The 23986-nt window shown below is 58.1% G+C and overlaps 8 protein-coding genes across 8 annotated transcripts; 2 read left to right on the forward strand and 6 right to left on the reverse strand.

Annotated features, from left to right (window-relative positions):
• Positions 1 to 661: 661 nt before the first annotated feature.
• SODALDRAFT_276256 (HET-domain-containing protein) lies at positions 662 to 3032 on the reverse strand (the record flags this gene model as incomplete). Its single annotated transcript, XM_028608010.1, has 2 exons — positions 662 to 2460; positions 2552 to 3032. 2 exons carry the CDS (start codon positions 3030 to 3032, stop codon positions 662 to 664), a joined length of 2280 nt encoding a protein of 759 aa, XP_028466812.1.
• A 112-nt stretch (positions 3033 to 3144) lies between these two features.
• SODALDRAFT_150443 (alpha/beta-hydrolase) lies at positions 3145 to 4877 on the reverse strand. Its single transcript, XM_028606851.1, has 2 exons — positions 4664 to 4877; positions 3145 to 4585 (listed from the first exon to the last, which is right to left on the reverse strand). Exons 1-2 carry the CDS (start codon positions 4725 to 4727, stop codon positions 3483 to 3485), a joined length of 1167 nt encoding a protein of 388 aa, XP_028466813.1. The 5' UTR covers positions 4728 to 4877; the 3' UTR covers positions 3145 to 3482.
• SODALDRAFT_150498 (hypothetical protein) lies at positions 4823 to 8110 on the reverse strand. Its single transcript, XM_028606854.1, has 2 exons — positions 5157 to 8110; positions 4823 to 4903 (listed from the first exon to the last, which is right to left on the reverse strand). The coding sequence occupies exon 1, from the start codon at positions 7964 to 7966 to the stop codon at positions 5282 to 5284; it is 2685 nt and encodes an 894-aa protein (XP_028466814.1). The 5' UTR covers positions 7967 to 8110; the 3' UTR covers positions 4823 to 4903; positions 5157 to 5281.
• Positions 8111 to 9774: 1664 nt separating this feature from the next.
• On the reverse strand, positions 9775 to 13388 carry SODALDRAFT_310207 (neutral alpha-glucosidase AB). The gene is made up of 2 exons (XM_028609131.1): positions 13123 to 13388; positions 9775 to 13060 (listed from the first exon to the last, which is right to left on the reverse strand). Exons 1-2 carry the CDS (start codon positions 13205 to 13207, stop codon positions 10185 to 10187), a joined length of 2961 nt encoding a protein of 986 aa, XP_028466815.1. The 5' UTR covers positions 13208 to 13388; the 3' UTR covers positions 9775 to 10184.
• A 935-nt stretch (positions 13389 to 14323) lies between these two features.
• Positions 14324 to 15279, forward strand: SODALDRAFT_339510 (nucleoside diphosphate kinase; the record flags this gene model as incomplete). Its single annotated transcript, XM_028612864.1, has 7 exons — positions 14324 to 14340; positions 14455 to 14485; positions 14560 to 14603; positions 14682 to 14740; positions 14815 to 14859; positions 14919 to 14984; positions 15080 to 15279. The coding sequence occupies 7 exons, from the start codon at positions 14324 to 14326 to the stop codon at positions 15277 to 15279; spliced, it is 462 nt and encodes a 153-aa protein (XP_028466816.1).
• Positions 15280 to 15543: 264 nt separating this feature from the next.
• On the reverse strand, positions 15544 to 16344 carry SODALDRAFT_350272 (hypothetical protein; the record flags this gene model as incomplete). Its single annotated transcript, XM_028613468.1, has 1 exon — positions 15544 to 16344. One exon carries the CDS (start codon positions 16342 to 16344, stop codon positions 15544 to 15546), a length of 801 nt encoding a protein of 266 aa, XP_028466817.1.
• A 1301-nt stretch (positions 16345 to 17645) lies between these two features.
• Positions 17646 to 21874, forward strand: SODALDRAFT_150654 (hypothetical protein). Its single transcript, XM_028606855.1, has one exon. The coding sequence runs from the start codon at positions 17835 to 17837 to the stop codon at positions 21633 to 21635; it is 3801 nt and encodes a 1266-aa protein (XP_028466818.1). The 5' UTR covers positions 17646 to 17834; the 3' UTR covers positions 21636 to 21874.
• Positions 21621 to 23905, reverse strand: SODALDRAFT_332453 (GCD14 protein). The gene has a single exon (XM_028611711.1). The coding sequence runs from the start codon at positions 23763 to 23765 to the stop codon at positions 22113 to 22115; it is 1653 nt and encodes a 550-aa protein (XP_028466819.1). The 5' UTR covers positions 23766 to 23905; the 3' UTR covers positions 21621 to 22112.
• Positions 23906 to 23986: the final 81 nt, after the last annotated feature.

Consider the following 23986-nt stretch of genomic DNA (forward strand, 5'->3'; position numbering starts at 1 on the left):
CGCAAGTTGCTATGCCCCGCATGCATGCATCGACTCCAAATGGATGACCTGGATTTGTCCTTCGTTATATTGTCGACCGAACCGAATCTTCTCTGTGCCACAAAGCTGCAGGATACAGATAGAGGACCAGTTAACCGGGGGGCAAGGGGTTTTTTTTCTTACTCTTTTCTTCTTATTTTTTCTTTTCTCTTTTCTTTTTTTATCCGCCCGAGCATAGACGGGAGCTTGCTGTAATTATAGGTCTCCACCCTTTCTTGGCACTTTGGTGTCCCGGAATCCTCTCCGTCCCTTGTCGGTACACAGCCACGCTAAATCCCACATGTTGTAATTACATGGAATGACGGGCAGCCAAGAAATGACAACGATACCGATAGCAAGGCGAGTGGTGTCTCATTCGGGGTGACTGACCGCAAATGTACGAGCATGAGTTTAGTCTTCGACCACATGCACATGCACGCTACTTGGCTCGGTCCCGTCCGTATCGGAGTTACGGAGTACACGGAGAACGGAGAGTACCGGTCTGCGGCCCGTTCCAGTTCCACTCTCCCAGGCTCCAACACCGGGCCGAGTGGGCGCCCGGGTAAGTGGGCCCGCTCCGAAGTACCACGTTCTCCGCCCCTCTGCCAACACAAATGTCGGAAATCCTCAACTGGTTCTCACATCATATCAACTTAAACACTTGGCTCTCCCATTCCTGCAGCCAGTCCAACTTTGCGTCATGAAGAACCACATACCCGACTCGTCTGTACAGTCCGTCGCCACCAGGATCTCGGACAACAACCAAGCATTCGACGAAGGTATGCGACTCCCCGCCCGGGTCGTCGCCCGCGTTCGTGCCAACCAAGACAGCCATGCACTCCTCCTCCGTCCAAGCACTCGCGTCTATTTCGAAGCCATCGGACGACGACGACGGATCATCAACATCCTCCCGCGCAGACGCCGTGCAGATGCTCAAGAGGAAATCCGTCCCCTCTTCGGCGGCGACGACGCTGTAGACATTGGTAATCCAGTCAACAGCCGGACTACTACTGCCGGCGGGTACGATGTGCTCGTCCGGGTGGAACGCCCCCAGCAACGGAAGCCGGCTGCCCGCGCCCCAGGGGACGACCTGCCTGCTGCGGACGAGCGGCTTCGCAGACGCCTCGATGACGATGTGGGCCGCCTCGACCTCGCCGTACGGATTGCGCCCGTTCCGAGGCGTCACGGCGTATTCCAGGAGCCGCATGTCCAGCGGGTTCGGCGGGCACCGGGCGCCCCGGAAGCAGACCGGCTGGTCCGTCACCGCCCAGGACCAGGACGGCGCCCGGTACGGTTCGACGTGCGGGCAGCCGTTCGTCTCGGCGTACCACAGGAGGCCGCTTTTGCTGTCGGCGCTCCAGATGCCGGCGAGGTAGTCGCCCCCTAGCTTGGGGTGGAGCCGCTGCGCCAGGCCGGAGAAGGCGGGGAGCTTGTCCGAGGGGAAGGTCAGTCGCCTGTGGCTGTACCCCTGCACCAAGTCGTAGTAGTCTGCCAGCACTGCGTTGGTGTCTTCGGCCTCCTTCTTCACGGGAGGGTTCCGGAGAACGTCCGAGTACAGCACGGTGGATATGTCGGCGTAGGATTCGGTCGGAAACACGTTCCCGTGAGGAAGACCGTCGGCCGACTGGAATCCACGTGGACATCGCCAATATATCTGGCGCGTGCCGTAGAAAAGGTGTCTCGGGGACAGCATGGATTCTTGAAGCGTCCAACCCCTGGAACTCAGCGGACTCGACATTTCCAAAAGGCGTAGGTCTTCCTCTTCGGCTTCTTTCATCTCCACTGTGACTTTGACAGTCTCGTGGCTCCCGTCGTCGTCGTCGTCCTCCTCCTCCTCCGGGTAGACCCTCAGGCGCACAGGTCGTGGCATGGGTGCCGAAGTCTTGGTGCTGTCCGGCACGGGGTTCAGAATACCCGTGCTGCTTCCCCTAGACGCCATTGCCGATATGGTCACCGTGGCATCCCTGTACGTACTGGCCATTTTCTTGGACTCCTCCTCCCAGTCCTCCTTCGAGTCCTGGAGGATGCACAGCGAGTCGATCCACAGATACCGTATCCCGAGCCGCCGGGTAATGGCAATGGCGTCGTGGAAATTAGCCGGCAACTCGTCCACCGGCAGCCCCCGCTGGAAGTCCGACTGCGTCTCCGTCGTCAGCAGCGTGGCGATCCTGCCGCCCCAGCAGTGGCTGAGCGCCACGTACTCCGCCTTCTTGCCGCCGGAGAGCAGAAGGCGAGGACGCTCTGGGGGAGATGATGATGACCCTAACCCAACGTCGATCACGCGGGTAGGAAGCGCGCGCACGTCGTTGACGAGGCAGTCCGGGTGGTTGTCCCGACAGTCGGCGAGCCACCGGTTCGCAATCTCAAAGTTGGATGCGGAGCCGAGGTCTGGGTCGAGCTGGAAGCGGCCGATGCGGAACTTGTCCACGAAGACCGCAGGATCTGGGTCAGGCGAGGAAGGGAAAGAAAGGTAAGCACAAGCTGACTCGACTAGGGTGGGTTGGTATTACTTGGCAAACGACAAAGAACATACCTCGAGGAACGCTGAACGACAATGTCAGCGTCGGGAACCCAACCTCCCGTCCCGTCTCCTCGTCTCTCGGGGTCTCCTCCCTCGGGCCGACTTGGACCAGAAGCAAGTCAAATACCTCGACCGCCTCCAGAGACGTCCAGGAGAAGACATGATTCGCGTTGATGGAAATCTTGACATCCGAGTTCTTGAGCCTCTTGGCGGCCGCGTACATCGACGTCTCCATGTTACAACTGGGTCCTTGTCCTTCCCAGCGTTCGGGCCATCTGATAGTATTATGTATGTTCGGGGAGCCCTTGAAGCAATCTATGATGAGTTGACAAAAGTCGCATCCATCGTTGGCTGATCGTTCGAGAGCATCGAAGGAGTCATGGTGGCGGTAGAACCCCTCCTCTGGGAATACGTGGCCGTTGAAATCGCGCTCCGTGAGGTGAACCAGGTGGCTGATGGTGAGCTCGGAGCAGGGCTGGCATCGGGATGCCATGATTAGAAGACGCACTGGGCGCCGGGCGGGTCAGACCAGAAGTTAAATAAAAGGTGAGTGCGTGGATCAATCATCAATCGTCAGACCACCAGAAGAGGCATTTTCAAGACACCCGGGGCCCGATTTGCTACACGATTATGCGACATGCGCTGTAACGGCTTTCCCCGAGCTAGCTAATCACGGACATGTCCATCACACATGGCGCATATATTAGAAGCCCCTTTGTCTTGGTACCTACCACCTGGCGAGAACCGGCATTTTGTTTGTTTTCTGACTTTTGTCTCCTCATCCCCAGTGTAAGTTTTTAATAAACTGCTTCCTCCACGGCCTAATTCTGTCCAATACCTCAGTCACGTCGGATTATCTATACTCGTAGGGCCCCTTGGCGTAAATTCAACGGTTCAGTCTTTCAGAGACTCTTCCAGAGACTAAGAGGAAACATAGCGACCTCTAAAACCCACGACTCCGCGCCCACGTCCGCATCTTCTCCGTCACGACCCTGGGCTCCGGGGCCGCCTGCTCCAACAGAATATCATCATGAATCGCATTATCCCCCACATCCAACCGCACCTCCACCCCAGGGTTCCGCCTCGACACCTCCCCCGCAAAAGCCACGATATCGTCGTGGAACACCTCGTGCCGCCCGGCCGTGACGTACACCGCCTGGACGACGTTCTCCCATCTGCCGAGCCACTCCAGGTCTCCGTCCAGGGGCGACACGAAGGCCAAATCAACGGCGTGCTCGTCCTCGCTGGTCCCCGGGTCCCTTTGGACAAAAACATCAGACAGGGCCTTCACGACGGGACCGGAGAGCATGTCGACGCGGTGGTTGTCGCGGTACGACCCCGCAGAGACCCGCTGCGTGACGAGCGGCGAGACGAGAAACGCACCCGCCAGGCGACGACCGCTGTTGTTGCCGCCCAGGAGATCCCCGAGCGGCGGGATGCGCGGGTGCGGGTCCACCGCATGGCGCAGCGCCTGCGCAGTGAGGTTCCCGCCCGCAGAGTCCCCTCCGATCAGTAGGTTCTCGGGCGCGATCCCGCCTTCTCGCAACAAGAAGCGCAGCGCCTCGACCGTCTCGCGGAGCTGTTCGGGCTGTCGCGCCGCCGGAGCAAGGGTGTATTGTAGCACGGCGATGGCGACGTCGGCTTTGGCTTCCCCATCGCGACCGTCGATAAAGGCTGTCCATGTCCACCCCAACATGCTGTCGCTCATGGGCATGACGAAGCCCCCGCCGTGGATGAAGAGGGCAAACTTGGTCGCCGTGCGGCGATTGCCTAGCCATAGGAGACGAGCGCCGGTGCCGGGAACCGGTTCGATGTCTTCGCGTAGACGAAGATCATCCGGGCCGCGCGGGGAAGTGCGCCGCTTGCTGGCGATCCAGGACCTGTACACTTGATCGTCCGACGGGAGAATGGTCTGGATATGCCGGCCAGGCAAGGCTTCGAAAATGGTGCGGGCGACGCATCCCACGAGGGCTGCCCGGAGGACTACACCGCGGAGGAGAGCCACGGGCAGATTAAGGACCACGTTTTTGGTGAGATACAATGGGGCTGTAGCGTGTTATGACGGTGAGTGGGACTGAGAGCCTGACGGTCACGGCCTTGAACAATGATGGAGCATGTGCGTACCAATAGTGAGGACTCGCAAGATCAAATTGGCCTTTTCGGCCACGGAAAGCGGCGGATCAACCATGATCAAATGATTGTTCGAATGTTGGTCGCGAATCGTAAGGTTGTTTGTGGGTGAATACAGGTACCTAAGGTAGGCGGCCTCCCATAAGGAATGTTCTGTTGTGGCGCGGTGACTTTGACCGACTTGGTCTTGACTGGTGAGGTTTCAGGTATCCAACCGAGGCACGACAGAGCGAACTGCATGTGGTTAGTCTTGGCCCTGTGCGCCTCTGATGCCCAGTTGCCAACCCCTTGGCACGGGTCCTCGCTGGGACGTGACCGCGAACTCAGCTCGTCTTCACAACCCTTCTTCACAACCCACGCCAAACGACACTTCCCACAGCCATCACCATGTCGAGATCAGGAGCGATCCTTAAAGAGTCCGTTACATCACTGCTATGATCCAGGCATATCTAGTCTAGTCCATTCTTTCTCAGTAGCTATTACTCACTTGCTCTCACTTGCTCTCCATTTCCCGCTCGGACGAGTCAACATTCCTGACGGTCCTGACCCGTTTTGCTCGATTAACCCGTCACCTTCTTCCTTTTGCCGTCCCTTTTGCCGTCCCCTCGCATCTCACACAAAATCCCCTGGCCTGGCCTGACTTTGGCTGCGAGGCCTTCCACCGAACATGGGACGGCGGTGAGATGCCGAGTCGGTACTTGGGCGATGGGCCGACGCTCCGGTGGCAGCGGCTCGGCTATCCGTTTGCCTGAGACTACTAGACTCTCCGCTGGTACGACCGATGTGCCCCATCCTTGTGTGTTCCCGAATGCTTTGCAGGCGAGATAGTTGCGGCGTGCGATCCGGCTTGCGGCTTTCGAAGACGTCCTGGAAGTCGGAGATGTTCGCGTCGATGACGGGAATTTGGCGCGCCGCTGGCTCGTTGTTGTTGGGTGGTCTCGAGCCGGGTGGGATGCCGGTGCTACCCGAGCGCAGAGGCGCCGTCGCCGGCGCGGCAGGGGCAGGGACCGGGGCCGGGGCCGGGGCCGGGGCGGGGGCGGGGTAGTTGCCGTCCGTTCGACCAGAGGCGTCGTAAGACGGAGGCGGCATCGCGGAAGCCCAGTGGACAGGGTAATCCCGCGAGCCACCGGGTTGGACCTGCCACGGTCCCTGCATGCCGAGAGCGCGAATCTCGGCCATGAGCTGAGCGACGAACTTGTTGTGCCTGGTCAAGCGCAGGAGCTCGTTTTGGTAATTCGACTTGTGGAAGAAGATGAAGTTCATGGTGAAGGACTGGACGTTGTTGAGGGTGCGGACTTCGGTGAGGACGCGGTGCTGGTAGTCGCGCTTGTTGGCGAGACAGTACTGGAGCATGCGGTCCTTGAGCATCTCGATGCTCTCGGGAGGGGTGGCGAAGCCGAGGTTCAGCTCGACGACGTCGGCCAGCCCGGCCGAGCGGCGCTGGTTGAGGATGAAGAGGTTGTTGAGGACCGAGTTCGGGGCCTGGACGATGTGGCCCTCCATCTTCTTGAACTCGGTATAGAGGAGAGAGATCTCGGTGACGTAGTAGTCGTCCCCCTGGAGCCCGACACCAGTGCTACCGTAGATGGTGACACGATCGCCGACGTCGAAGGGGTGCTTGACGAAGACGAAGATGATGGACTGCAGGAACTCCTGGGCGGTGGCCTGCAACACCCAGGCGAGACCGAGAACGGCGGAACCGGCGGAGGCGAGGCCGGCGGCGGCCGAGCCGGAGAGGATGGCGATGAAGACGATGATGGCGACGATAAAAATGATAAAAAGAAAGACCTTATCGAGCTTCTTGATGACCGAGTCGAGGTCCTTGAGCGAGGCGGCGATGGCCTTGCGCTCGAGATGGATTTCGTTGACGACAATCTCCATCTCCTCCATGCTGATGTCGCCGTTGTAGTCCTTGTCGAAAATGCTAAAGGCATGTTCGGCCTCTTCGACGGTGGCGAAGGCGGCTGCCAAGTCGTCCGGGTAGATGGTGTCGTGGTCGGCGTTCGCGAGGGAGCGGAAGATGAGGCGAGCGAGGGTGTGAGACGAGGAGGTGGTGCGGAGAAGTTCGGTGACGATGTTCTTGTCGTGGTTAAAGGTGGTCTTGCGGCCGATGAAGTCGTTGCCGACGCGGTTCGCGACGAGGCCGGCCTTGTTGAAGACCTGACGGACGGCTTGGAGGGCAGCCCTGGGGGTGCGGGTTTGGGCGGGGTCGATGGCGTTGTCGGTGGTGTCCCAGATGGGATCTTCGTGGGCGATGCGTTCCCTGGCGTAGGCGTAGAGGTGAACAAGGTGGTTGATGTTACTCTTGTTCATCTCAATGCGCTGGGCGTAGGTGCGCTGGTGGAAGGTGGTGGCAATCCGCTGGATGCCGATCTTCTCGGCGAAGTTTAGGGTGGCCAGGACGAACAGGGCAATGATGACCTTATTAACGATGTCCATCCACTGCACGAAGATGTCCGGGTCCCTACGGCCAATGTTGTTGATGGGTTGAAACGTGACGAGCACGATGAGCAACCAGATGAAGAGGCCGGTATGCAACTCGAGGTTCCGACCGACGTCTTTCCACTTCTTATGATTCGTGGAACCGAACAAAGTTGCAAAGGCGCCAAACGCGGAGGGCATCAAGCTCGTGAGCATGCGAGAACCCCAGAGGGTGCACCAGACGACCATCAGCCAGATGCCGAACCACATGAGGGCCACACCATCCCTGCCACCAACCAGCGGGGCATTATCGAAGTAGTGGCCCATGAGGATAGGGATGAGAAAGAGAGCGGCGCCGGGCAAGAGGTAGAGGAAGTAGCGGAAACTCCGGGGGAGCTTCTTTAACCAACGGCGGAAGAAGTATCCGACGAGGCCGGCCTTCTTTTCAGGACGCGGGCGTTCCTCTTCCTCGTCTGTCGGAACAACGGCCCCGGTGGCGAAGATGTCCTCCAGGTCATTTTGCTCGTGTCTCTTACTCCGCGAGTGGGACAGCTCATTCTCCGAGACGATCTGCTCAGCACGCAACAATTCGAGGTCGTCGTTCAAGCGGTGGGTCTCGATACGGGAGCTGCCAGGAGACCTGAGGGCATCCTCCGCGGGAGGCATGAGGTAATTGCTATCCGGGATAGTGACATTGTCAGTGTTGGTGTTGCGTCGGGGGCGCTTCTCGTTACTCGAATCCTGGAGGTCATTGGCAGCGGGGGGCTGAGTAGCGTCTTGGAGAGTATCAGCGGTATGGGAGGAGCGCTTCTCGTCGAGAAGCCCGTCGGGCGACCCAGACCCAGGGTTATTGGCATCGTTGGACGCAACCACCATCGTTCTCTGCCACGGCGTGTTGAAGTAAGGAGGTGAAAAGGCCCACCGTTCGGGAGAAGTTCGAAAGGGGGGGAAGAGGGCTGGAGATTCTAGGGTTAGGCCGAAGGAGGATGCATCGAGGTGATGTGGAGGATTCAAGAGTCAACTGTCGAATCCAGAGGAGAAGACCCAAGCAACTTCATGCGGTATCGATGAGCAGAGTAAGTGACGTTTTGACGGGTACTAAGCAAAACAAGTAAATGATACAGACTCCAACACCGAGTAGAGTAGTTGAAAAGGAGGTCGACGATGAGCAGAAAGGGGGCAAGTGACGTGGAAAGTCAGAAGTCGGACTTGGAAGTTGTGGCCGCTCGCAATAGTATGTTGAAGCGATTATTTTGGCGTCGATGCTGGCGGCGATATGCGAGCTTCCCAGAATATGGATGCTACTGGGGAGTCCTAGGGAGGGAAGACAGGAGGGAAGACAGGACGAAAGGGAGAAGGACAAGAGAAAACCATCGAGTTGGTAGAATTAAGGGTAGCGACAGATCTTCGAGAAAGGGGGGAAGGAGGAGGGGGAAAAAAGAAGAAAAAAGGAGAAGAAAAAAAGACACTCGGAAATGTGGAAAGATCCAAGGACACAGTCCCACTGCAATGCATCAGACCCTTGTGGATAAGGGTGGACCATGGGCTTTGGAAGGAGAAAATTGGAACGAGAACATTGGAAGGACCATCACTTATCGAAGGTCCTTTCCCATTTCGAGTCGCGACTTCCCAGAGAGCGGGACATAGGGGTAGCTAAATCCTACATGGCCAAGGAAGCAACGACCAACCCAACTGCCCAGTCTGCAGATAGGTAGTCGGACGACAGAATGTGCATACGAATACAATGTATTTCATGTTACGGGCCAAGAAATATAGGTAGGCTTGGTACCTTGGGTACGGAGCATCTACCTGCCTGAGAGAAGGGCATTCAAACGCTCGTCTTCATCTCGTTGTACGTGTACTGGTGCCAACGGCGACTTGCTCCGTAACACTGTACAGTATCTCCCGTCTTGCGACCGTCAGAACTGTTTCACAGGGGAAACACGGTCCCAAGACCGATGCGACGTCCAAGGCATCGGACAAAAAAAAAAGGGGTCCCGCCATCTGATACCGGTACACTAGTTGACCATTCATCAAGATGATTCGAGGTCCAATTGTACACAGCCAAGATCCCATCCATCCGATCATCGTTTTACCGGTACGTGTAAAACCCCGTCAAGGTCTTGCCGCGCACCCCTGACGTCATCAGGAACCTGCCCCGGTTAAACGTTCTCCACTGCCGCCCCTCCCACAGACATAAGTGACGTTAAATAAGTGGAGGAATGTCGTGGCTTTTCCTATCCTCACGCTCCAACCACCAACCAACCACCAAGCATCCACCTTGTCAATCTGCCGGCGACCGGATGCCAAGAAGGTCCCAAGACCCCTGAAAAACGTCGACACCGTCCCAATCCATTGTGAACTACTGTTTTCACTGCCGTCCACGGCCCGGCATAAGGACAGTCTGCTCTCCGGATGCCGGACTGTGGTCGTCTTTTCTCCCATTCATGCCCACAATTCATCTCATTTCCTTGCTTACGTTGTAACATTGGTCCACAGAATGCACGATAAGGTCCTTTGTCGAACGGTCGAGATCAAGGTGACCCATTATCTATGCTCTCTTCGACGAGGTTGCAGTTCGACTGACCACTAATTCCAGTTGGAGAAGCAGGGGAAAGAAAACAAACGAAAAGGGACAGAGAAGGAGGAAAAAAAAAAAAAAAAGAGTTCGACCCCCAACCTCAAACGGAACCTCGTCAATTCAGTGACAGTCATACCGGCTCGGGCCGATGCTCGATCGAGAAACCGATGGACGTTCCAGACCGGTTGCCCTCGAATCCCTCGTCTCCGGGTTGTGCGACACACTTGCTTCGGATCTTGACCTTGATTTCTTTGTCTAGTGCCTTGTCTACTCGCCCGAAGCATACCTAATCTTCGTTTCTGTCGGATGGACTGTCTTCCTTCTATGCAGCTGTCCATGCTATCTGTAGTACCTCACCATATGCTCTCGTTCCCAACGCCTTACAACCTCCGCGCGAAAGACCGCACCCAACACACACATATCCGTAGCGAAGCATAACGACAACCCCCGAGGTATCCCCGCTTAAATCGTCGGACACCAGCTTGCCGACAATTTTGGAAACGGGGCCTCACTTTACGCAAGCTTCACAGTCCAGTCCTCCCCAATGCGCGCCCCGACACGGCCAATCACCGCAAACGCCGCCCGTCCCTGCTCCGCAGCATAGTACTTGACAGGCGCCGTCCAAGTCTCCGCCCCAGACTGCACCGTCACCTCCGCCTTGTTCTTCCACGCCGCCGCAGGAGCACCGACCACGATGACCTTGTCGACGTGCACCGCATCCATCGCCTTCAGCCAGGCGCCCGGCTGGATGGCCTTCGTATCCCGGCCCTGGGCGTCCACGGAGGTGATGCTGCCGCCGTTGGCCGTGTCGAGCCGGAACGCGCGGTGGATGAACTGCCCGCCCTCGTAGTCGTACGAGTCGCCGTCGTCGACGTAGAGCTCGCCCTCGGCCGTGCCGGCCTTGTTGACCGCCACCACGAGCGTGTAGTCGTCGAACCGCATCAGCTGCGCCGACCGGCGGGGCGTGTCGCGGCGCGGCACGATGTGCCCGCCGCGCATGAGCAGTCCCGTCCTGTCCAGCGGCGCCGCCACGGTGACGCGCTTGCCCTTCGCCGTGGGGAGCAGCCGGTACGTGAAGTAGTCGTAGTAGACCTCGTCGTCGGGGATGAACATGTCCACCGACTCCGTGTCCTTCTCGACGACCGGCTTGTGGAGGAGGCCCGTCGAGCCCAGGAACAGCTGGTCGTCGACGGCGAAGCCGGCTTCTTCCGACGGGTGCGTCCAGAACATGGGCCGCACGATCGGGCTGCCGTCCCGGTGCGCGTGGAAGAAGGCCGTGTACCACGCCGGGAGCAGGCTGTAGCGCAGGCGCACCGCCGCCGTGACGATGCCGCGGTACGGCTCGCTCAGCAGGTACGGCTCGCGCCGGCGCGCGTCGATGTGGGCGTGGGCGCGGAAGAAGGGGAAGAAGGCGCCCGCCTGGTACCAGCGCGTGAGCAGCTCCGCCTCCGGGTTTCCGAAGAAGCCGCCGACGTCGGAGCCTCCAAAGGGGAAGCCGGCGATGCCCTGGTTGAGAATCATGGGCAGGGAGGCCGCCAGATGGCCCCAGTCGGCCTGGTTGTCGCCCGTCCACATGGCGCCAAACCGCTGCGAGCCGGCGTAGAAGGAACGAGTCAGGACAAACGGCCGCCGGAGCTCGTTCGCTTTACGGCTGAGAAGCGCCTGGAAGGTTGCGTTGTGGAAGGTCATGCCGTTGACGTTGTGCACGTCGCGATGCTCCCAGCCGCCGAAATGGAGATTGTCCTTGGGCATCGTCACCTCGGGCCCGTTAAACACGGACGGTTCGTTCATGTCGTTCCAGATGAACGTGTTCTCGAGGGTACCCTGGAACTTGTCATACTTGAACAACGTCGCCCACCATTCAATGGCCTTGGGGTTGAAGCAGTCGACCCAGTGGGACGAACCGGGCCAGCACCAGCCGTCGTACATGTTGTCGTCCTTGTTACGGACGGCGAGTTCGTTCGCCTTGAGTTCCGTGAAGACGCTGTAGCCCTCCTTATTCTTGATGTGAGGGTCGATGAGGACGACCAGCTGGCGTTTGCTCTCCTGTAGCTTCTCGCCCATGGCGATGGGGTCCTTGAACATGTGCGCGTCCCAGGTGAAAAACTTGCGGTCGTCGGTGTACTCGAGATCCAGCCAGATAACGTCGTAAGGGATCTGGTAACGGTCCATCCGGCGATCGACGTCTTTCACGTCGTCGTCGGAGATGTAATTCCAGCGGCACTGGTGGTAACCAATGGCGAACTCCTGGGGCATGGTCGTCGTGCCCGTGAGTTGGCTGTAGTCCTTGGTGATCTCGTGAGGCGTCGGCCCGAGGAAGACGAAGACGTCGAGGAGACCACTCTCGGACATCCAGTGGGTGTTGGTCGTCGTCTTGGAACCGATGGCCAACGGGTTGGAACTAGCCTTGGCTTTCGTGATGTCTACCCACGTCTCGGCGGCGTTCAGCCAGAAGACGCCGACGGAGGAATTCTTCTTGTGCGCCTGCATGAAAGGGATAGACCCGTACAGTGTCATGGGACTGTCGAGGACGTACTCGAAGACGTCCGCATTGTACAGGCGGTAGGGATCCGTATACTGGCCTTCCCCACCACGCGTTTCCTTCAGGGACAGCGAGCTGGCGTGCTCGGGAATGCCGTACACATGTTCGTAGCCGACGAAGGAGATGTCCAGGGCCACGCTCTCGGGACCCCGCGGCTTGGTGTCCGTGTTGCCACCAAAGAACTCGTCCCACCACGACGTTTCGTCCTCGCGCGTCTCTACAGGCGGCGGTTCGGCGTCGAGGGGCTGCTGCTGGTCATCGCCGTCCGGAGGGGGGTGCACGGGGGCCGCCGGTTCGACTTTCGGTCGCCAGTGCTCCACATTGAGCAAGCCACGGTCGTTCAGCTTGACATGGGTGGCGCCGTCTCGCTTGAATTCGATCCCAAAGGGCGACAGCTTGATCACCGCCTCGAAGGAAGACGAAGGGCCGTACTTGACGGTGATGTGGGACTTGTCCTGGTGGGCGAGCCGGGCGTTGCTGTCGAGCGTCAGGCCGCCGACAATGGCCAGCTTTTCGACTTCGTTGTAGCGCTCTTTTCTTGCCCGGCTGTTGTGGCGGAGCTCGATGTCCTTCTTCTGCCGTCTTTCTTCGTCGACTGTAACGCGCGCCGTGCCAGATTCGAGGAAGGAGACGGTGATGGGAAGGCGGACGGTCTCCTCCTGGTCGTTGATGGTCTTCAGTATGACGGCTTCAAGCTGCCCATCGCGGAAGGAGGCGGATTCTGGGATTATTTCGTAGGGGGAGATGAACGAGGAGCCTTGAGAGATGGCATTATCGGCGTACTTTCTGTTGCGATTGCAGAAGCCGGAGTGATCGCACTTTTTGAAGTCGGATTCCTTGACGGCGGCTGCAGGGGGGGTCATTAGCTCGGAACATGATACAATTAGAATACAGCGAAATCATACATACCCGCTGGTTGGAGAAGGCAGCCGAGGGACACGAGACCCAAGAGAGCTGTCCGTTTCCAGGACGGCTGACCTGACCTCGACGCCATGAGGTTCGAGGGTAGAAAGACGGAGACGAGATGAAGAAGCAGAGACAACGATGAGAGAGGGGAGATTTCTAAATAGATGTATGCATTGGGAAATTGAAGACGTCCTGTGAAGAGCCCGCTCTTGTGGTGTTCGTTCCGGTGGTGGTTTGAAGGTTGTCGTCTGGATTTGAGACAGTTGACAGTTTCCCAGTGATCGGAACCGAAGCTGGTACCTGGCTGAGACTACCTTAGGTAATTACTTCGTACCTTAGCTCTCCTGGAAGCTATTCCCGATCCAGCTAAGCGTTATAGGAGCATGAGATCGCTTACAGCAGTAAATGCTTTACATGCATTAAGGTTGGCTTAGTACGGCCCATGCGAGTCTCCGACTTCCGAACAGATTTTCGCATAGAAACGTTGTTAAAATTGAAGCTTGATCTGTTCTGTTGACCATACAAACATTTCCTTGTTTTGTTTTCGAAGCAAACCCAAAAGCCTAAGTCGTAAGGCTGGGGGCTGATACTGCACTGGATCCGGGCCCGGTAAATATTTAGTTAGTGCATTACTAAATATACCTTGATATCGGGGTCAGACACGGGCCAAGTGGCCTTTGAAGAAACAACCAAGAATCATGTTTGAATTCGTCTTTGAGGTTCAGCATAACCGAAGTGTAAAGAGAAGAAAAGAAACCTGGTATTTTCACATCAAAGAAACCAATACTACATTCGATTTACTCTCACCTCCCTCACCTGTTCAATCAATACCCTAATTAGCCGCCTAGGTGTCGTCTCCATGTCATACACGAGTTCCACCAATTCCGAGTCCAAGTCCAAGTGACAACGACAGTGACCACAGTACAAACATTACTTAATCATACGGACACTGTACGAGCCTTCAAAGGCCAGCTGCTACGTCGAACCAATCACAATGCCAGAGCCCCGCCATCGGGAGGCTTTGGGCCCCGCCCCCTCCACGGCCAAAAATTGGTTTGGGCACATTCTCTTCTCGCTCTCCGTCGCCCTTCTCCTCTTTATCGTCGTTTTTCCATACCAAGATCCGCAGCCTGAATCAACTGCCATCCCTACCGTTGCCGATATACAGAATACAGCTGTTCCTGTACCTACCACCGAAGCAAAAATGACCACCGAGCGGACGTAAGTGATGTACTCTTGTGTAGATTTTTTTTTTCTACCCCCACGAGTCTTCTCTTCCACTGCCGCGAGCAGAACGAACACTGTCAAACTGGTCAAGGCTAACGGGAAGACCAGGTTCATTGCTATCAAGCCTGATGGCGTTCAGGTAGGAATCGAAAAAAAGACAAAAAAAAAAAGAAACCCGCCTAGGAGCATGCAGCAGATTCTGACCAACACCAGCGCGGCCTTGTTGGCCCCATCATCTCCCGCTTCGAGGGCCGAGGGTGAGCCATCATCTTGACCCCATTGTCAAGGAGTCGATAAGCCAAAGATGCACCCGAACTAACGATTGTTTCTACCAGCTTCAAGCTCGTCGCCCTGAAGCTCGTCAGCCCCTCCAAGGACCACCTTGAGGCTCACTGTGCGTGTCGCCACCTCGGCTATACACCGCCATTTCAACGCGTCGTATCAGTGTTACTGACCGAAACTTGCTAGACGCCGACCTCAAGGAGAAGGCCTTCTTCCCCGGCCTGATCAGCTGTACGCCTTGGCGTTCCCAATTGGCTTGATATCGTACCCATTCTAACTCTTCGCTATAGACATGCTCAGCGGCCCCATCGTCGCCATGGTCTGGGAGGGCCGTGATGCCGTCAAGACCGGTCGCAGTACGTAACACACCTTTCTCTCCCTTTGTTGCATCCTGTCCCGCCTCGTAAAGCGTACCGCGTCCATATGGCTAACAATGCCGGTTTTTTCTTAGCCATCCTCGGCGCCACCAACCCCCTGGCCTCCGCCCCCGGCACCATTCGTGGTGACTACGCCATCGATGTTGGCCGCAACGTCTGCCACGGCTCCGACAGCGTCGAGAACGCCAACAAGGAAATCGCCCTGTGGTTCAAGGAGGAGGACCTCATCAGCTGGAAGTCCGCCCAGTTCGAGTGGATCTACGAGAAGGCTTAAATCCAAGCACCCCATATCTCGTCTCGGGCAACATCTGTAGTGCTGCGATCCAAAAGTCGTCTTTCTTTTCTGGTCACTCCGACCCGGATAGATTGGCCGGGGATTTAGGATAGGATAGAATAGACCATCCGCGTTCCTCGTCGCCAAGAGCTGTCGAGTCGTAGGCAATCGAGGAATAAGACAAGATTTGTTCTTTTGGCATCCAGAAGCAGCGCGTATAATCGTGGCATGACAATATCGGTAATACCCTGTGCAACTCCTGCTCTACCGTTTTCGTTTTCGGAGCGCATTCCGCGCCCGCAGCATCACGGCAGCGAACCAAGGCGTCCCCCAAACGCTGACGAGGACACGTGCGGGCAGCAGCGCCTTGGTGATAGCCCAGGCGAGCGCGACTTCAACAACGACCTTGTACCGGGCATCATCGCGGCGCCACTGCTCCAGCACGTCGCGTGTCTCTCTCGCCGCCTCGGCCTGTCCATCTTTCGCCCACCGCTTGCTGGCGACGTGCGTCTCGCCCGCGTGGGTTCCAGCAGCCCAGGCGCCCGACAATGTAGCAGTGGAAGCAGAAGCAGAAGCAGCCGCGCCACCGTTGTGTATTCCTCCCGTCGCCTGTCCCCCTACCGTCGGTCCTGCGTCGTCGTCGTCGTCGTGGTGGTCCTTGTGCCTGTCGTCGCGTCCGAAGCCGAACCAGCCCTTACGGGTAAAGTACCGCTCCGCCTTGGCGGCGCCGTCGCGGACGTGAGAGGCCCAGTGGTCGGTGACGTAGTCGAGGGGGGCAATCGCGGTATAGTGGAAGAGGGCGAAGAGGGCGAGGAGGGGCACGACGGCGGTGATTTCGTGGAGGACGAGGAAGGCGACTATGTGGGAGACGGGGGCGCTGCGGAGGGCGGTGGTGTATTTTTGCAGGCGGGGTGGAAGGCGGTTGAGGATTCGGGTTACGCGCTTGTTCTTCGCCTCGGTGGAGGAGCTCCGGGTGGTGGTTTGGGCTTGTGGTGATGAGCGAGGGGGGCGGAGACGGTCGCGGAGAAGGGGGCGCGCATTGGCAAGGGCGCGGCGTGAGAACATGTTGTTGCAAGAATTGGGGTTCTTTTAGACTCGATTTGGTGATTTGTCACGCCATTGTTCGGTGACGAAGCTGAAAAGTGGGAGTCTTTCCAATGTATTGATATTGGCAAAGTCGGTCGAACGATGTGTTATGAAGGGAGGCATGAAGACTCGGAGGTTAGCGAAGTCGGGACGACCGGGATCTCCAGCCAACTTGTCACAAATCTGCTTAGGTAAGCACTTCAATACATTCGTATGAGCGTACGGAGGGATCAAGTTGTACCTCATTCTCATCCTGGCGAGACCCCTGGACTCGAATCCAGATGCCCCGCACAGTAGGTAAGGTACCTACCTATGTATCCGCACATCAAATTCCCCTTTGTGCGTCTTGATCAGAACGTACGACCAACCACCGTGATTTCAACTGGACTAATACCTAGAATAGGCTGCTAAGCAGCGGGTGGCTCTGGCATGTACTGCGTCTCGAGCACCGTTCCCGTTGCTGTTGGGCTAGAGTGGCGTGGCGCAAGAACGTCCCGCTGCAGTCTATTGGGTACCTAAGGTACAACGTAGGTACATTAGGGCACGGGACGTTGGGCGTTCTTCTGTAAGGTATCTGTAGCTATTCTTAGTGAAGTCGTTCTGCGCTAACGGGAGAGTCGACCAACTAGGTCACAGCGGCTCAGCCTCACGAAGCTCTCACGGATCCCCAAAAGGCCCCGAAGGCGTGTCCCCTGTTCACTGTACACTAGTCTGAGCTTCATTTCGATCCTTCCCCCGCCTCCTTTGCAATTCGAAATTGATCACCATGACCCGGAAGAGACTGGGCCTAACCTCTTCCAGCCGATGTCAGGCTGTCCTCACTCCTCACTTCGGCCGCAAGAGTTCTTTGAGCCTTTTGTTTTTCGTCGCTAATATCGCAAGGCCTCACTCACTCCACGCTGAACGGCGAGGCATACTTGGCACCCAGTCTCAGGTCCCCACGGAGTGATCCGCATCTCCAGGGGGGAGAAAGTGTGGAGTCCAGGGTTATTCGGCTTGACAGGCTTGACCGCCTTCTATAGTCTGCACTTGCAGTTCTATGTGCCATCGCAACCAAGCCCCGACACCGCAACATCGCACCGGCCACCGGGACGCCCTACGTGTGATGGCTGTATGTTCGTTCTTTTTATTGATCTCCTTTTCGCATTTCACTTGCTCGTCTTCCCATCGGCCAGAATACGGCGAACGCTCGACACCTGACCTTCCTTTGCTGCGTCGCCAAATCTCCATGCTAATAAAATATGCCTGTTCAGTGCGAGGACTAGCCTTCTGTGTGTAAGGGCCCAACTCTTCGACAACTCACCATCACGAGGCTGCAGGAAACCATCTTCCGAATCCAGCCTCGCATAATAGAGATCCGGCTACACCGTCGCATCTGGTATCTTGCTGCTCTTGCACACACTCCCTCTCTATATCAACACAGCGCCTTCCCCACTACCGACTCCCCAGCCCCCCCCCCCTCTCAAACCATGACGGCCCTCCCCGAAGGCTGGGAGTTCGACTATGACGGTAGCCGATGGTTCTACCGCTATAAGGCCAACGGCCACGTCCAATTCCATTTCCCTGCCGACGGGGACGAGTTTCCTGACTTTGTCGCCTCCGATGGCCCCGCCGACCTTGCCCCGGAGGAGAAGCTAGTGAGCCAACAACAGATCAAGAGGAAGATCCCTCCCGGCGGAAATGAGCAAAGGCCCGGCGCCAAACCCGTCATGCGGGCGACCGCTGGTCCCATGGGCGATATAGAACATCTCGGCGCAGACGACGACCAAGACGATGGGGGTGGGTTTTACTATCAGCCCGAGAGCTTCATGTTTCTTGGCCCTGGCGCCTACCAGGACGTTAGTCCTATGGGCGAGGAAGAGGATCGTCCACCATTCGGGCAGCGAGCGGAGAAAGACAAGGATCAAAACCCAACAGAGGAAGAGAAGGCGGGCGAGAGTCGAGCAGATGTTCAGACGAGGGCCGAGGACCGGAAGGATACTGGCGATAAGTCCAAAGTGTCCCCTATCCACAGCGAAGCCACGACGCCTTCCGTCGTGAACAGCGAGATCGTCAGAGCAGCCCAGGTGGCGCCGGATTCGTCCGAGGCGGGGACTGAGGCTGAGGCTGAGGCTGAGGCTGAGGCTGAGACTCCCTCCGCCATCGCTCCCCTCCTCGATTCGCGCGAACTTCCCCACGAGCTTCCCCACGAGCTTCCCCACGAGCTTCCTGCCGAGCCATGCTGGAATCCAGTCGGAACCGTGGCTGAAATGCCGACCGACCAGACACCCTTATCCCGTAGCGAGACACACCCCGAACCTGTCGAGATAGGTGACAACTACTTTTTGGCACCCATAGAAACACTGGAAGTCGGTATTGCTGAGCTCCCCGAGCAGACCACCCCCGTGGATCGAAGGGATTTCAAGCCAGGCAACGACGACCTGCAGCAGACCAGCATGTCTGGCGACGTCCTTTACAAAGCCACCTTTGGCACCCAATCTAGGCCATCGTCAAATAGGAACACACCGCAACTGCCGTCGCAAGCCAAATTCGAACCACCTCCATATGAACCCCAGCGTGCTGCGACCCAGCCGCCAGAGGATAGGCAGGAGGAGCGATCTCGGAGCGAGTCGCCTTCGAAGACCGCCACCAAGGCCGCCAATACGAACACGCCCACTAATGCGCGCCCGCAAGCCGGCGCATACCAGCCTTTTGTGCCCGGTGCTACTCCCGGCGCCGCCACTGGCAGGGCCCCTGCTCATCCCTCCAAGACGCATCGTAACTCCCTCGTACGGGAGGCATCGTTGATGATATCTTCGAGCGCGCCGCCGAACCTTGACCGTCACAGCATTCCAGCCGCACTTCAACCGCCTCAGCTACCCCGAAAGAAATCCAGCGGTCCTCCATCATCCGCACCGGGCCATGCTCCCCAAATACAGCAAGCCGAGGAATCGAATCGACTGCTGCCCGGGACTGACTCCGATCAGGAGAGCCACGACAATGCCAGCCAGAGCCCGTTAACCCATGTTCCTTCGGTGCTCAAACCAGCCCGAGGTCGCATGCCCGATTCTGCTCAACAGGTAAACCATCGTCATCCCCACCAACAGGCCCCTCACCAGCAGACCAAGTTTGTTGCGCCGCCACGGCTATACCACGATGCCTCTCGCCAACTGCAGAGAAAGGAGCCCCAGCACCCCGGCCACCCAGGACAACCCCTTACGAGGGCGCAAACCGACTTCCCTTCGAGCGGGCAACCGTACACCGCGTCGCATTCGGCCCAGCCGGCCCTGGGATCCCGGCCGGGTGTTCAAAGAGTTCAGACAGAACCTCCTCAACGTCCTGCCACCACCCAAACGCCAGGGGTGGTGAGCTCGCCACATACCTCGATGACCTCGCATACTCGAGATCAACACCCGAGACCCGTGCAGTCCCAGCGGTCTCGGTCTGACACGGCTCAGAGCGCGTCTTCTGTTGCATCACTGCCTAACCCAGAGCTGTCGAGACAGGTATCCTTCGCAGCCAGCGACGTTTCCTCTCTCGGGCCGGTTAGTAGTAAATCCTCCAGCCAGCCTCTGCGGACACCGTCCCCGCTTGAATCGCCGCCAACCTTCCCCAACCTGAACGCTTCTGTCCGAGACCCCACTCCCCGTCGATATTCTATGCCTACCGAACATTTGATAGATCAAGCCAAACAACATATTGTTCCTTCTGCCCAGCAGGACTCTGAGCAGCCTGCCGAGGAGTCTAATGGGGCTCATGGTCAGGCAGGAGGTCAGGCAGGAGGTCAGGCCGCGAGGCAAGACGCCGGTCAACAGAATGAGACATCGGGTGGAATGCCTGGACCGCCGCAACGACCCGTCGCGACACCACCCACGGAACAAGCCCGCCGAGCTAGTATTTCCGCACCGCCCGCAGCAGCGGGGCATCTCCTTCACCCCATCCAGGAAGACCCGGAAGGCGATTATACACCTCGGCAATCTCCACATTCCGGACCACCCGGTGTGCAGCCGCAATCGTCTCTCAATCCGCCTCGGCCTGGACAGCTTGGTCGCGCCACGACCGTATCTTCAGACATGCGGCAGCACCAGTATTCCTCTCAAGGGGGACCCGGCGCTCCAGCTGGCATGGCGCCGCCTGGACACATGCTTGGGGGAGGGGTGCCGGTCCAGGCTCCGGTCCGGGCTCCCACGCATCCGCAGCAGAAATTCCAATCGATTGCGCAGGAAGGTCCCGGCGCAGAGAAAGAGAAGAAGGAGAAAGGCGGTTGGTTCTCCAAGCTTAAGAAGTCTTCTAGTAAGACGGGCGTTTTGCAGAAGCAATCTCCGACGCCAGTGCAGCAGCAGCAGCAGCCGCAGCCGCAGCAACATCAGCCTGCACCATCGGGGTGGTCTCAGTACCCGCAACATCCCCAGCAACCTCAACATCCCCAGCATCCCCAGCATCCCCAGCATCCCCAGCATCCCCAGTACCTACAACACCTGCAGTACGCACAGCATCCGCAACATCCGTATCCCGTACCGTTTCCTGCACCAGCAAGCCAGCAGCAGTGGAGGCTGTCACCTCAACCCCAGATTCCTGCTGGCGTGCAGGCTCAAGGAGTCCCTCCCCAGACTGTGCATCCCGGAGTACCTCGGACCATTGCTGCGGAGACCCCGATGCCACAGCTAGCAGCACCAACACAGGGGCCGACGCAGGGACCGACATATTCCGTAACCGAAACCTCTTCCCTCCCTCTCCGCTCTTCGTCCTCGGCCGGACCAGGTTTCAACCCAGACAAGCCTAATGGGAAACAAGCCGGTTTGCCAGAAGCCGAGCCCCCAGCCGCGCCTCACACAACAGAGCTGAACCGTCAAGCATCGACAGCATCTACGTACGCCGCCTCGGTCATGACTGTGGAACTTTCCGAAGCCCGCGCCCGGCCCGTTCTGCGACCGCAGCTCGTCACTATTGTTCACAGAGCAGGTGGTCCCGCTGCCGCTCCGTCGGCCTCTGCCGCCGCCTCTACTGCAACCCCCGCTGCTCCTCCCGGCACGGCTTCGACGGCTGCCGCTCCACAAAATCTCAGGTCGCCCATGGACGAGGAGGTTATGGTTCCCCCGCTCTTCTCGTCGAGGCAGAGACCTGCCCAGAGCGCGGAGTCGTCGGCGCGAGCTTCCATGGAGAATAGGCCGCCGTCGAGGGAGCAGGCTGTCCCTATGAGCGACCCCAGCATTAACAAATGGGCGAAGCGGCCGGCGGCGGACTACTCGGGCGGGGGCTGGGGTGATGATGAGTGGGGGGAGTACCGCTGACGAAATCCGAATTTCTTGCATCTTGAGTTCATGCACATCTAGCGATTTTTTTTCTGCACTACACTGGCGATGGCTTTGTTTCTTTTGCGTATTTTATATACCATGGCGCGTCTCTCGTCTTTGTCGATAATACCATTCTGCTCGGACGGTTCGTTAGGAAATACATGATCCAATCAAGAGTTTTAAGGACCCGTTGCGATTCCTGACGAGCAAAGGAGGATGGTGATGCCCTCGGTTGCTGATGTTGTAAACTTCGCGCCCCTCTTGATGATGTCTCCCCAAGGTGTCCTCCGCTAGGTAGATACGAGAGCATCCGAATTGCTCGTCGGTATGGCGCGGTAACTTGGGAAGGGCAACGACACAAGGTAGATTGACTGCATCGGGGCATGCATGCATGAATACAGTAATAATAATGCGGGCGAGACGGTCGCCTTCGCTTATCCATTATTCCGTGTATGATCCATCTCCCCAGCACACTCAAGTAGCCGACGCGACGTCCGAAGTAGTAGGGGTATCAGCGACGACCAGAGCATCGTGCCGTCTATCCCTCCGATCCTGCTTCTCCTTCTTCCTGTGTTTCTTGCTAGCCAGCATCTCCCGCTTCTCGCGCTTCCTGGTCTCCTTGTCCAGGTCGCCCACGACGGCCCTCTCCATTCCGCAGGGCCATCTCGCCAGCGCGGCCTCCTCGTCGGCTTCAGTCCACTCGCGCGGCAGCGTGGCGAAGACGAGGTACGAGGTGTGTGTTTTGATCTCCGACTCGGACCGGTGTACCAGGCGGCCTTGCTTCCACGGCTTCCTAGCGTGCCTCCCCTGCTTCTCGGCATCATCGTCGTCGCCTTCGGCATCGGGATCGACATCGCCACTGCCGCCTGTGGTTGTCTCGTCGACTGCCGTACCGTCCTCGTCGTTCGCGGTGTCAAGGTCCATCGGGTTTCCCTGGGCCGGCGAGTCGGCGGCTGTCGCCGAGCCCGATTTCCCGGGGGTCTGCAGCGCGTTGTATTCGCGTGAACGCTTTTCAATCTCGCGCTGCCTCCCCACGGCCTCTTCGACGTTGGTGGGTTCGGGGGGCGCCTTTTTGCCCGGTTGGCTGTTCAGGGTGAGGCCGTCGCGCACGACGCTGAGGAATTTCTGGGAGACCTCGATCATGTCGATCTCCACCCACCCTAGCTGTCTCATGGCGCGGATGGTGCGCTGGACCTGCTCGATGCAGGGAGAAAAGGTGCAGATGTAGGCCGCCGTCTTGGGGTTCAAGGGTGATACCCATTCTCCTTCCATGTCCTTGAACTTGTCTTCGAAATCTTTGCCTGTGGGTCTCGAGCGCGAAAGATGCGGCAGAGCTTCCCAGGGAGCGGGAAGATCGAGGAACACGGCGTCGGCCTCGGGGCTCTTCCCGTCGACTAGGAATCCACCGCTGTAAGCGTCGCGATGGGTGAGCTGAACCAGCCCCTCCAGGCGATGGGCCTTGATTTCCTCCTTCATCTGCAGATAACGGGCCTCGTTGAACTCGTAGGAATACACCTTCCCTCGGCGATCGTCGTCGGTTTCGGGATAGCCGTTGTACACGGCGCGAACAGAAGCATGGGTGAAGCTACCGCTTCCCGCACCTGCTTCGATCAGCCGGCTGCCGGGTCTCGCTCGGATCCGTTGCAAAATGTAGCTGTAGTCGGGAGTATAGACGACCTGGGTTCGGTGCGGCAGGCTGCGGGTCCAGAGCTCGGGGGTCGGCGGTAGGATGTGGACGAAGCCGCTGGCGGCCACGACGGCCTTCTTCGCCGGGGCGGGGTTGGAGGTCGAGTCCTGGTCGTCGGCAGCGGCAGCGGCAGCGGCAGGTGTCGAGACTTTGCTATCATCGTCGTCCTCCTTCCTCTTACGTTTCCTCCCACGGGAACCCGTATCCACCTTCGAGGCACGGATCTGGGAGCCCCAAGGAACGCCGACCATGGTCGAGTGCGGGAACGACCCATAGCGGGTGTTTAGAACGGCTCCTTCTGCGTAGCCATCGACGGCGGATTCCGATTCGTGTAGTATCAGAGGCACGAGATTATCGCGCGACAGCTGAACGATCGCCAGAGAATCGTGAGACGTCAGGTGGCCCGGGTCGAGGAAAGCTGACGTCTTAGCCGTCCCCATTGTGTGAAGTATGTGTGTAATTCGTAGCGAGAAGGAAAAACGATACCGAGGTGCTCTATGCGTATATAAAGCGATTCCAGAAGCAATTGGCGTGCAATAACGTTCCTCTATACGCTACGTGGTGTGGATGTTGATGTTCGGGGAAGAGCGACTTCTGCAAAAAAGTCGTAGAACTGCAAAGTAAAATGCGCAAGGCTGAAGAGGTAGCTGTTGGCCTGGCA

Source organism: Sodiomyces alkalinus (assembly GCF_003711515.1).
Source record: "Sodiomyces alkalinus F11 unplaced genomic scaffold SODALscaffold_4, whole genome shotgun sequence".
NCBI classification, from domain to species: Eukaryota; Fungi; Ascomycota; class Sordariomycetes; order Glomerellales; family Plectosphaerellaceae; genus Sodiomyces; species Sodiomyces alkalinus.